This window comes from Mastigoproctus giganteus, chromosome 3, assembly GCF_048544385.1.
Source record: "Mastigoproctus giganteus isolate SK-2022 chromosome 3, ASM4854438v1, whole genome shotgun sequence".
Lineage (NCBI taxonomy): Eukaryota > Metazoa > Arthropoda > Arachnida > Uropygi > Thelyphonidae > Mastigoproctus > Mastigoproctus giganteus.
In genome coordinates this window covers 137,877,509-137,890,743 of record NC_143577.1, presented here as the reverse complement: position 1 = coordinate 137,890,743, position 13,235 = coordinate 137,877,509, and the positions used below count along the sequence as shown (strand labels likewise).

The 13,235-nt window shown below is 38.8% G+C and overlaps 1 protein-coding gene across 1 annotated transcript in view; it reads right to left on the bottom strand.

The window, feature by feature from the left end:
- The window catches only part of LOC150088286 (cubilin-like), a 670,594-nt gene that overhangs the window by 202,685 nt on the left and 454,674 nt on the right, over positions 1-13,235 (bottom strand). The window contains exon 15 of the mRNA XM_090370103.1: positions 5,252-5,367. Within this exon, the coding sequence (XP_090226229.1) occupies positions 5,252-5,367 (116 nt within the window). The remainder of the gene's footprint in view (positions 1-5,251; positions 5,368-13,235) is intronic.

The following is a 13,235-nucleotide window of genomic DNA, read 5'->3' as shown; positions in this document are numbered from 1 at the left end:
GGCTGAGCTGTTCTCATTGGCTATACCCGATACTGAATCTCGACCATATCTTTAAGTAAATCCCACACCAGTACACTGTGATCACTGCCACCTAGTGGTTCCTTTATCTGCAAATTCTTATTACATGAATGATCACTGCCGATAACCAGATCAAGAGTATTAACCTCTCTGTTTGCCTCTCAAACATGCTGCTGCAGAAAACAATCATCCAATAAGTCCACAAAAGTCTTATCAGTGTGCGAGTGACCAATCCACAAGTTCCAGTCAATATCTGGGAAGTTAAAATCTCCCATTATAAGACATTCTGGTTTACTAGCCCACTCTATTTCTCTGTACAATTGTTCATTGTACTCATTTGAGTCATTAGGCCTATAACACACTCCTACTCTTATTTTTGCTTTCACAGTGCTTATGTCACACCAAACTGACTCAACAGTGCACTGTTCATCTATAGGCACCTCTGTAGCCAGGTGGGCAGGAGCAGCAGTGTGCAGCACACGCTTCTTGATTAAACCGAGGTTCGAGCCCGTGACCACCAAATACGGAGGATGTGGAAAGGTCAGGGAATGACCACCGCATATCCCCGGAGCAATATGGCCTTAGTTGCTAATGCTCCTACAAAAAAAAAAAAAAACAAATAACTAATGTTGATCTATATCAACTGGATGCACTTCTTTTGATTTTAATTCACTGGAATGATGTAGTATAGACTGATTCTGCTGAGATTTCTGAAAAAGTATTGCCCAGAGCATTAGCTATATCTAAGAGTCTTGATAGATCTTGCCCATTCCAGGAAAGGATTGGAGAAGGTATGGTAGGAAACTTACCAGACAACTGTTATTTTGTTCCATACTATTTTGGAATCAGTGTTTCTGTGAAAGCTTGATGCAAAACGGATCCAGGATTCTTTTTCAGCTTGCCTTTGTATGAAATGTGCTTTTGCCCTTACCTTCTTATAATTAGTGAGGTTGTCTGTCGTTGGACATTGCCAAAATAAATTCCAGGCTTTATTTTTTTGCTTTCTTTGCTTTTGTGCACTCCTCATTCCACCGGTAATTATAGTGCTTTTTGCCCAGAGGATTTGATAATGGTATTGTCTTTGGCCACTTTTAGGAGATGTGACGTGATGTAAGCTGTACATTATCAATATGCTGCAGGCAGATTTATTCCTCATCAAGAGAGATCGAGGACTGAAATTTTTCCCAGTTTGCTCAGACAAATTTTCATTTCCTGCAGGATTTGGTTGAAGGAGTCTGTGCAATTAAAAAGTTGCATACGATTGGAAAGTGGTCGCTGTTCATGGGATCCTTTATAATATACCACTCTATGGTCGGGACTAGTACTGGAGAACAAACTGAGAGATCTATTGCTGAGGTGTGTCCCATTTGGGAGTCATACATGAGTGGGTGCACCAGTATTAAAAATTGTGAGGTTTTGTTCCTCTAGAAAGCTTTCGATGAGTCAATCTCGTCTATCTAGTTTAAGATCACCCCTTAAGGGGTGGTGTCCATTAAAATTGCCTAATACACAGAGGTGGAGAGATCTTCAAGATCTTTTAAAGAGTAAGTAAGTATGGTTTGGTGGCAGGTAGATTGAGATGGCATACTGAAACATGGAGAGTTATCCAAACAGCAACAGCTTCTATTTCAGTCTGAAGTGGGATATGTTTAGTTGGGATATTTGAAATTACTAGGATTGCCACACCACCATGGGCAGCATTAGCTGTATTTCGATCTCTTCAATAAAGGCAATAGTCCTTTTTCCCTGAAGTAAGTTTCCTGAAGACAAAGAGCAACTGGAGAATATCGGTTCATTAGGTCATTAATATTGTCTGTGTTGCAACAAAAGCCTCTGCAGTTCCATTGGATGCCTCTGTAGCGAGGTGGGAAGGAGCAGCAGTGCGTAGCACATGCTTCTTGATTAGACCGGGGTTCGAGCCCGTCACCACCAAATACGGAGGATGCGGAAAGGTCAGGGAATGACCACCGCATATCCCGGAGCAATATGGCCTTAGTTGCTAATGCTCCCAAAAACCAAACAACAAACAAACAAACAAGCGGTTCCATTGTAAAATGTTGTGCATCATTTTGGTTTAGCTGAGAATGATTTCTGGTGAGTATAGGCTTGGCACACCCAGGGTCCTGAGCTGGATATCATCATTCTTCTATTTCTTGGTGATTCCTCTCTCTCACACACACACACAGGGTAACTTGACTTGGAAACGTTTTTTTAGCTGGTGCAGCATAAGCCTCAGTCTTCCTTGCATTATATGGCTAATAATAATAATAACTGAATCACCCACCATACTATTGGGGCGCCTCCGTAGCCAGGTGGGAAGGAGCAGCAGTGCGTAGCACACGCTTCTTGATTAGACCAGGGTTCGAGCCTGTCACCACCAAATACGGAGGATGCGGAAAGGTCAGGGAATGACCACCGCATATCGCGGAGCAATATGGCCTTAGTTGCTAATGCTCCTAAAAACCAAATAATACTAACATACTATTGGTGGGGGATTCAGTTTTCTTGCTGTCTTTTTAGTTTACTGTTTTTCTTTGTCCTGCAGGATTGTTGGAATGTCAGTTGGGATGATGATTGGAGTTTTTTTTTTTTTTTTTTTTTTTTTTTTGTAGTTGTTGGCGCATAGGCTTCTGTGGCCATAATGCACCTCCCAAGGTTTTTGCAGTACTTTGATCCAAGCCCGAGGCGGGAATCGAACCCGCGACCTTTGGATGATTGGAGTGTTAGTTGCTTCACTGGTTTTAGTTTGAGGTGTGTCTTTTCCAGACTTTAACCCAGTTAGCTAGAGATATGCTGGGTGGTATTGATACATCTGTTTGAGCTGCTGTTGAATGAGAGCTTCGAGCGTGAGATGCATAAGAACGACTGAGCATGGTCAACGTAACTTGTCTGTATGCCTCATGGTATGTGACTTTATGTTCTAATTTATATTTTTGTATTTTCTTCCCTGTTTTCTTTTCCACATATCACATGATTTAGAGAAGGCTGGATAACTTTCTTTACAGTTGGACAAACGGGAGTTGAGGCTGAACAATCTGCTTGTGCTCCTTGGAACCACAAATAGGACAAATGGCATCACCGCTGCATGCCTGCTTAGAATGTCCATATTTCTGGCATTTAAAACAGTAAATGAAATTTGGGATGTAAGGCCAAATTCTGCAGTTTAAATAGCCAGCTTTTACTGAAGATGGCAAATCTGGGGTGCTAAAAGCTAAAATCATGGATTGGGTTGGAACAAGATTTTCATCTTTTTGGGTCATTATACGTTGGCTGCTAATTACTTTTTGATTTCTCAGTTCATGAACTAATTCCTCTTCAGTTACTGAAAGCAGGTCCCACCAGGTATGTTTGTGTCAGATGGCACCTGGGATTTCTCCCATCTCCGCTGAGCCCACTCTGTGATAACACCTTTTGAGGAATTTAAGGTATTGTGAAGAGTGATAAGACACTGGCAACCCACCAAATGTCATTGTTTTGAGCAGCCACTCAAAATGTTTTGAGTTGTTTGTTTCGATCAGGAGGTCTCCAGGTTGTAGTTTTTTTAACCATTTTTGGTGTTCCAGCTATGGATTCCAAATATCTATGGACAACAAAAGATGATAACTTGCCCACAGGCTGAGTTGAGAGGGAGATCACCGAATGTTGGGCATGTCATTGCAATGCACTTCCCTACTAAGCCTTTTTGGTTGGATAGACTCATTGACATCGGACATTTCCAGCCTGGAGCTTGTAGGCTCTAACGGCGGCAAGTTATTTGAGTCCATGTTTGCTGCTTTTAGCCCTGGGAGAGGGACTTTCTTCTCCCATGTTACTGGCCCCACCACGTGGAGGTGGTGCGGCCAGTAACACGTAAAATGAGGCTTCCAGATCTGTATGTAGTACTTAAGATGCACTCTAATCATTGCCTTGTACAACGGGATAATCACTTCCTTATCCCTGCTAGCAAAATTTCCTGTACATCATTACTCAAAGAACTTCATATCTAACTGCACAATCTAACCTCGATTCTGTTTCACTTTCCACTAACATGGGTGTAGTATCACACAGTTGGTATGCTAATATAAGATTACTACTACCATATGCAGTAATCTGCATTTGTCAATGTTAAACTTCAATTGCCATTTCTCAGCACATCTGCCTAATTTTTTAGATCTTGTTGCAGTAGAATATTTTGATTACTGTCATTAAACACCCAGCCAATCTTTGTATCATCTGCAAACACAGACATTAAGTCTGATATACCTTCATTAACAAATATGGAAAACAACAATTGACCCAGCATTGAGAATCCCACTAATAAAATTTATCCACAAAAAGCAGTGTCCATTAATAACCCTTCACTGTCTTTTTCCACTAAAAAGATCTATGTGGTTTGAAAGGAAGTTTAGGATTTTAATCATAAAAAATTTCTTCACTTGAAGTGCTCTGAAACTTGATGGTAACTTTTGATTTCTGAAAATAATGTGCATATGCCAAGAGAGATTAGAAGACAGGATAATTCTAATAGAGATATGTGATCTTGTCTAGAAATCTGAGTGTCATCAAATATAACCTTGAGAGCAGAAGAATCCTTTTTAGCTTTAGCATTGGTAGAGGCATATGACGCAAGAAAGCAAGCTTATACAGCATCAGCCCAAAAAAAAAAAAAAAAAAATCCTATTTCACTCATCTATTCACTCCAAAACGTTGTCTAGTTCTTTTCACAAATAAGTTTGTTTGTTCTACTAGTTTGATAATTCATGATGTATTTATCTGTAACAAAAGGTGGGGAGGGGGGGACATGCTGTATGAACTAATGATATTCTTCGATATGGCACACACACACACATGGCAAGAATGTACCCAGATCCTCAACATAACGTGGAACCGAGATACCATATATTTGTGAAATGAAATACCATCAGTTGATTTATGACATCTTAAACTTAGATATATGGACATTCCTACTTGCATCATCATGTCATTTACTTACCAACATATTATTTTCAGAATAAAATCCAGAAATCACAATTACAAATTTCTAAAATTAAATTTGGGAGGAGGGATAATACTCTACATAAAATAAGACCTTTTTATTAGTTTTTGCACAATATACCATCAGAAATCAAACTCATCCTTATGTAGAATAAATCTGCATACCATTCTACAAACATCCCCATATAAAGACTATCATAAATTATGAAAGCTACCATACAGATGAATGATTTTGAAAAGTATTTTGAAAAGTAGATACCTTTCCTTCAGTTGTGGTTATAACCCAAGCACAATTTATTTTATTAGGATATTGTTCACTTGAGCTGCTTGGATACTGCAAAACTCCTGCTGTTCCAGTTAGATATCCACCACAACCTGAAAAATTTATCAATATGAGTTTAAATAGTTATTATATAAATATATAGTTATATATTATTAGATAATAAATCATTAGATGATATTAGATAATTAATTAATTAATAGATAACTAGGGGGCTTTGCCCCTGCTCGCCCACCCCGTGCATGCTTTTCTATGTCAAATCTTTTCTATGTAAAAGGCACACCTGTCAAAACGCATTGGTCAATATCTAATCAAGAAATGACCTATGTCATTATTTACCGCTGCATTTGTAGTGCACAGCATTCTCAAGATCGAATAAATATCACAGTAAAACTCCAGAACAGCGTATACCCTCCAACATGGTGGCAAGCAAAACAGTGGGAAAGCAGTGATTGACAAGTTGTGACTCTCATATTTCGACAAATGGACAGGGAAAAAACAGTGATTGGCAGATGCCACTGCTTTCCCCGCCTGCTGTCCTCCTGAGGTGGCCTAGGGTGTTTTCCCCACATTTGCTGCTGTTTTTAAATTGGGAACTCATTTTCCCATTTTAAAACAGCGGGATGGAGGGATAAACACCCTATCTAAGCTACGCACCTCCTCCTCAATGACACAAAACAATCAGAAAAGGGAGGTGAAAATAAATATCACTAGGAGGAAAACTTTTTTTTAATGTATAGATAGCCAACATAATCTTATCAAACAAATAGAGTGGGCAAGTAAATCAGAATGTTATATAATTGGAGATTTTAATTTTCCAGATATTGACTGGAACTTGTGGATTGGTCACTTGCACACTAGCAAGACTGTGGATTTATTGGATGACTGTTTTCACAAATGCCCTGCTGTAGCAGCATGTTCAAGAGGCAACCAGAGGGCATAATACACTTGATGTGATTATTCATGCATTAGGAATCTGCACATAAAAGAACCAATAGGTGGCAGTGATCATATTATATTGATTTTAGATTAAATTAAAGGCATAACTACCACTAAGGGTAAAGGAAAGGGCTTTTGTTTTTGTAAAGAAGACTACAGTGATCTCGCAATTTTTAAATTCTATGTAGTGGGACCAAGTGATGATGCACTATCAGCAAATTCTAAATGGGAAGCAGTCAAGGAATTAATCATAGAAGCTACTAAGCTTTTCATACCAACTGAGAAATACTATTCAAGGTACAGACCTAAATGGATGTCAGATGAACCGATGATGCCTGTGGCAGAGATTAGCAGAAGCCTATGGTAGATATAAACTAGTCTGTAATCAGGTCATAAAGGAGCTTAGAAAAGCAAAGCCAGATTCCTAGAAATCTTTTGCAAAGGATGCAATAAAAACAGAAAAATACTTCTTCACTTATGTAAACATTAGAAGGAAGGGGATGGATCAAACTTGTCCACTTGATATCGATGGTTCGATATCAAACGAACAAGTTGATGATCCAGCTCAGGTTGCCAATAAATTGAATAAGTATTTTGCATCTACACTCATAAATGAGGGAATTCTTTATGGAAGGCAATGCCAGACATTGATCAAAGTCTAACAGAGAGCTAAATGATTTTGAATTACTGAGAGGAAAGTGGGAGGAAAACTGTTGAAGTTAAACATAAGGAAGGCACCTGGGGTGAATGGAATCTATCTAATTATATTATGGAAGGCAGCAAAGGAAGTAAGCAAACCCTTGAACATAATTTTGAGAGCATCCTTGGATTCAGGGGAGGTCCCCACAGACTGGTTTAACAGACTTGTTAGTTTAACTTCTGTTCCATGGAAAATAATGGAGATACTGGTAAAATAAGTAACGCAGGATTGGCTAAAGTAAAGAAATCCAACACAAGATTGTTTGTTGTTGTTTTGTTTTTTTTTTTTTTTTGGTTTTTAGGAGCATTAGCAACTAAGGCCATATTGCTCCGGGAATATGCGGTGGTCATTCCCTGACCTTTCCGCATTCTCCGTATTTGGTGGTGATGGGCTCAAACCCCGGTCTAATCAAGAAGCGTGTGCTACGCACTGTTGCTCTTTCCCACCTGGCTATGGAGGCACCCCAACACAAGAACCATAGCAAATCTAGAAACTTTCCAGAGGTTTACTGCTACCACAGTTTCTCCTTGTATTCTTGGTAAACAGATGGTGTATGTTATCGGTAATGGAGTTAAAAGTCTAGAATGATATATATTGATTGACACATAGTTATGACAAAAAAGCAGTGGTTGCAGAATAGAAGTGGTTGCAGAACTGAATGTTCCCAACTGAATGTTGGCCTTTAGCCAGGGGGGGGGGGTGATTGATTGTGGGAACAAACTTCCATCTGTTGTTCTTACATCATTTGCCACTACTAATGCTAATATCTTAATAATTAAGCATATCATGGTAGAAATGAGTTTACATTTTTTACAATTTATATTAAGTTCATTCTAATTTGTTATAATTTTTATATAATGAAGTATTGTCATAGTGTTCTAGTAGTAGTAGTAGTAGTAGTAGTAGTGGCACTTGATGCAAGAAAGCAAGTGTAGGAGCTTATGCAGCATCAGCCAAAAAAAAAAAAATCACACCATACCCTCCAATTGCCTGTCCAGTTCCTCCTTAAATTTATTTAACCTATCAACTTCCACAACGACAGATGGAAGTTTGTTCCAGCAATTAACCACCCGCTGGCTAAAGGCAAATTTCCGCACATCTATTCTACATCTATCCTTTCTTAATTTGAACTTATGTCCCCATAGGTTCGTATTCTGAACAAGTGGGAGGATCCCATCAGAATTCAGCGTGCTCAACCCATTCAAGGCCTTATAGACCTCAATCAGATCACCGCGCAGGTGCCTAGTCTCCAGCCACTGCAATTTGCAGAACTTAAGCCTCTCTTGGTAAGAGGATCCCTTCATTCTCCTCACCAATCGTGTTGCTCTTCTCTGTACACGCTCAAGCAAATCTACATCCTTCCTAAAATGAGGCCTCCAGACCTGTACGCAGTACTCAAGGCGTGGCCTGACCATTGCCTTATACAGAGGGACAATCACCTCCTTTTCCCTGCTAGCAAAATTCCTATATATCATTGACAAAACCCCATGACCTGCCCTAGCAGCCTGTCTACATTGCTCAGAAAACTTCATATCTGACTGCACAATTACTCCCAGGTCTTTTTCATTTTCTACCACCTTAAGTGTAGTACCACACAGTTGGTACGTTTCTCTGGGGTTACTTCTACCCATATGCAGTACTTTGCATTTGTCAAGGTTAAACTTCAGTTGCCACTTCTTAGCCCATCTGCCCAAATTATCTAGATCCTGTTGCAGTAGCACACTGCCATTACTGTCATTAACAACCCTGCCAACCTTCGTGTCATCTGCAAACTTCGACATTAAGCCTGATATACCTTCATCAATATCATTGATAAATATACAAAACAACAGTGGACCCAACACCGAACCCTGTGGGACTCCACTAATAACATTAGTCCACGAAGAGCAGCACCCATTGATTACCACCCTCTGTCTTCTCCCACTTAACCATCCTTTTATCCATTGTAGCAACTTACCCTTAATACCATTCTGCTCCAATTTGTACAGTAGTCTTCCATGCGCAACAGTGTCAAAAGCTTTCCTGAAATCCAAGTATATGATATCAAAATTATTTTTTGCATTCAGTTCCTTTGTGACCACATCATAATAACCAATCAAATTTGTCAGACAAGACTTTCCCTTAACAAACCCATGCTGTGTCTGAATTATTGCTGCAGTCTTGTCTAGATGATCCTGCAATGCATCTTTAACCAGTGACTCCATTATTTTACCCGGAACAGAAGTTAAACTAACTGGTCTGTAATTATTCGTGTCACCCTTCGAACCTCCTTTGTGAATTGGGGATACATTTGCATATCTCCAGTCCGTGGGAACCTCCCCTGAATCCAAGGATGCTCTCATAATTATGGCTAAGGGTTTGCTTAGTTGCTTTGCCGCCTCCTTTAATATAACTGGATAGATCCCATCCACCCCAGGTGCCTTTCTTATGTTTAACTTCAACAATTTCTCCTCCACTTTGCTCTCAGTTATTACAAAATCATTAAGCACACTGCTACAATTTGATAACTTTCTTCCATTTTCAAACTGTAATGATTCCTCACGTGTGAATGTAGATGCAAAATACTCATTCAGTTTGTTTGCTATCTGAGCAGGATCATCAACAGTCGAACCATCGATGTCAAGTGGACCAATCATATTCAGCCCCTTCCTTTTAGAGTTTATATAAGTAAAGAAATCCTTGCTGTTTTTCTTAGCATCTTTTGCCAAAGATTTCTCGTAATCCGCCTTTGCCTGCCGAACCTCCTTTGTGACCTGATTACAGACTAGCTTATATCTGCTACAGGCTTCTGCGTCGCCTGATAATTTATATGCATCCCATGCATTTTTCTTCTCTGTCACGAGTCTCATTAGTTCATGTGACTTGTGCATCGCAGTTGCAAAATCTCTAACACTTAGGTAATTCTGAACTCTCAGAATATCTACTGCTATACATGCAGTGGCTTGCTTGTAGCAGCATTTTCAAACAGTGTTTTTTTTAGAATGATCATGTTTGTGCTGTAGTGAAATGGAAAAAAAAAATCAAGTAATGTGCTAACATCTGGTTTTGTCAAAAATAGGGATATCTGAGTAGGAAACATTTTTGAAGATGTAACATACTCAAGAAAAGCATTACCCGTCTCATGAAACAATTTGGAATAGGATCAGGATATATCTGCCAGCCAGAGGCAAAAGTAGATGACTTAGAGCAGATGTCATCTTTTAATGCACAAAAGGTGATATTGTTGTGCCCACTGGCAATAATGATATTAAGCATAAGGGACCAGAGGAATTATTTAACAAGTATAGGGCAATGTTGGCAAAATGTTGCAAGTCAGGATTGAATTTGAAAGTGCCTGCAATTCTGCACAGACACGATAGGATGGAGTATACAAGAGTCTTGTGAATCAATTCATCCTGGAGAGAATATGCAAGGCTCATAGGGTAAAATTTTTCACAACGTGGCCTGTGCTTGTTAACAGGAGAGACTTGTTTTTACAGGGATGGGGTACACAGGAATAGAAGAAGTGCAAAAATATTTGCTAGGTGGGTCGGAAAACTGCTAGCTTTGGGGGGAAAACACGTTCTAATATTTTAACTAGAGCCTCAGGCAGAGATGAAAGAGATTCTTTAATTGCTACTACTGCTGCATGCAGCATGGAAAGAAAGATGTCTGGGACTTCAGGCCCTGCTCTGGGTCATCATGGAACAAATGAATACATGGGCTATGTTAAAGTAACTAAGAGTAAAAACACATGCATGTATACTTGCAGGTACACTAATGCTAGTAGCATTGTAAATAAATTTGATGAATCTGAAGTACTGATTACATCATCGAATGCAGACATTGTAGGAATAGCAGAGATACTGTGTCACTCAGACATAAGTGATGGTTAATTTAAATATCTGGAGAATAATGTATACAGGAAGGATAGACAGGAAGGGAGAGGAGAGGTGGAGGAGTTATACTCTTAGTTATGAAGAATATTAAATCTAAGGCAGTGTCCCATTGACATGGCTGATGAGTGCGATGCTGAATCAGTTTGTTATGATTTTTTTCTCTGTGCTACACTTTGTGTTTTTGGACTATCTGCTATACTTTATATTTTGGATTAGTATTAGGTAGTGACAGATTGTGCAAGCAAACAGGCTCATAAAGCATCAGCCAAAAAAAAAAAACTTCCCTCCCACATTACCTGTCCCTCCCTCCCAATAGTTTGTTTAGTTCTTCCTTGAATTTGTGTTATGGAAGTGACTACCCACTTCCACAACAATGGATAGATGTTTGTCCCAACAAGCAACCCATTCCCTGGCTGAAGGAAAACTTCCACTCATCTGTCCTACATCCATTTTTTCTCAGTTTGAATTTATGTCCCCTCATGTGTAGCTTTAACACACTCAAAAAAAAAGCTACTTCAGTTTCTTCCTTGTGAACAACCCAAGGAAGGAGAAGAAGAAAAGCATAGGGATATAGCCTCTATGTAACTTCTCAGGAATCACACCGGACACCAGTTCAGTACACATATTAAAACCTAATATGATCTTTATAGCATTAAAAATTTAGTATTATGAAATATTTAACATGTTTGTTATTGGTACTGTCCTCTTGTCTCAAATTGTCAACATTCTTTATCAGCAGTTGTCTGGAATAAACTCATAGCAAATAATTCCTTAATAATTCCAAAAAATAAAATAATAAAAATGCAAATGCTTACGATGTGACACGCCCTTGAACCAGTATCAGTGGAAATTCTTGCTTATGAGAAGAGGATGGCAATTTCCATTTTGATAACTGCTGCTTTGCTCAAGGATCATACAGAAAAACCAAGTTCCATCCCTAGAATCAGAATATGTTTAAGCAGTAATGGCCTGTCATCAACTGCAGAAATGAGGTTTTTTTCTTGAAAATGTCATGTGGTTTGCTATCTCGTTTGCAATAACAACATTTAGTACCACGTGTTGCATGATTTGGTGTATTGACAGATACAAGATCCTATGACATCTTTCCATGTGAAATGTTTATAGCCTCTGCAACTTTATTCAAATAAGAGATCATGGTTGGAAATAACACAGATTCTGTGTTATTTTCAACCATGTGAACTGTTTTTTAGCCTTCCACTTGCCCCTCATCATCAGGGCTCTCCTCCTCCCTATTAAAAATGTATATACCACTTGAAAACAGTAGTAGTAGTAGTAGTAACAAACGATAAAACAGATGAAGCTTAAATAGCATCAGTTAAAAAAAAAAAAAAAAACAATAGAAGGATAACAGTCCAGGGAACTTGATTTTTTTTTTTCTTTATTCTTGATTTTTTTTTTTTTGACCCTTGATCGAAGTAGCAGTTATCAAAATGGAAATTGCTCTCCTCTTCTCATAAGCAAGAATTTCCACTGAGACTGGTTCAAGGGAAGAGTCACATCGTAAGTATTTGTATTTTTATTTATTTTATTTTTTGGAATTATTAAGGAATTAATAATTCCTTTTATTTTTTGGAATTAATAATTAAGGAATTATTTGCTATGATTTTATTCCAGACAACTGCTGATATCAGCGATATTTATGAAGGTATATCAGACTTAATGTTCACGGCTGCAGACAATACAAAGGTTTGCAGGGTGACAGTAGTTATAGTATGCTACTACAACAGGATCTATAATAGTTGGGCAGATGCAGCCGTTGGTATCTTGTCAATGATATACAGGAATTTTGCTACCAACATTCAGCAGGTGATTATCCTTTTGTATAATGCAATGGTCAGGACACACCTTAAGTACTGCATACAGGTCTGGAGGCTCATTTTAGGAACGATATAGAGTTGCTAAAATGAGTACAGAAAAGTGCAACAAGATTGGTGAGGAGAATAAAGGGGTGCTCTTACCGAGAAAGGCTTAAGTTCTGCAAATGGCAACATCTGGAGACTAGACACCTGTGAGGTTATCTGGTCGAGGTGTATAAGTCCTTCAATGGGTTGAGCGGGTTCAGTGCGGATGGAATTCTTCCTCTTGCTCAGAATATCCACCTGAGGGAGCATCAATTCAAATTGTGGAAAAATGGTTGTAGACTATATGAAATTTGTCTTTAGCCAGTGGGTGAGTGATTGCTCAAACTAAACTCCTGTTGTTTCGGAAGCTGATAGCTTAAATAAATTCCAGAAACAATTTCACCCATCTAGTCACTCCAAATGTTTATCTAGTTCAGCCTTAAATTTATTTAAGCTAAGCTATCAACTTCCACAACAACAGATCATAGTCTGTTCTGGCAATCAACTACCTGCTGGCTAAAGGCACATGCATCTATTCCACGACAGTCTTTCCTCAATTTGACTTTTTGATGATCCCTCAGATT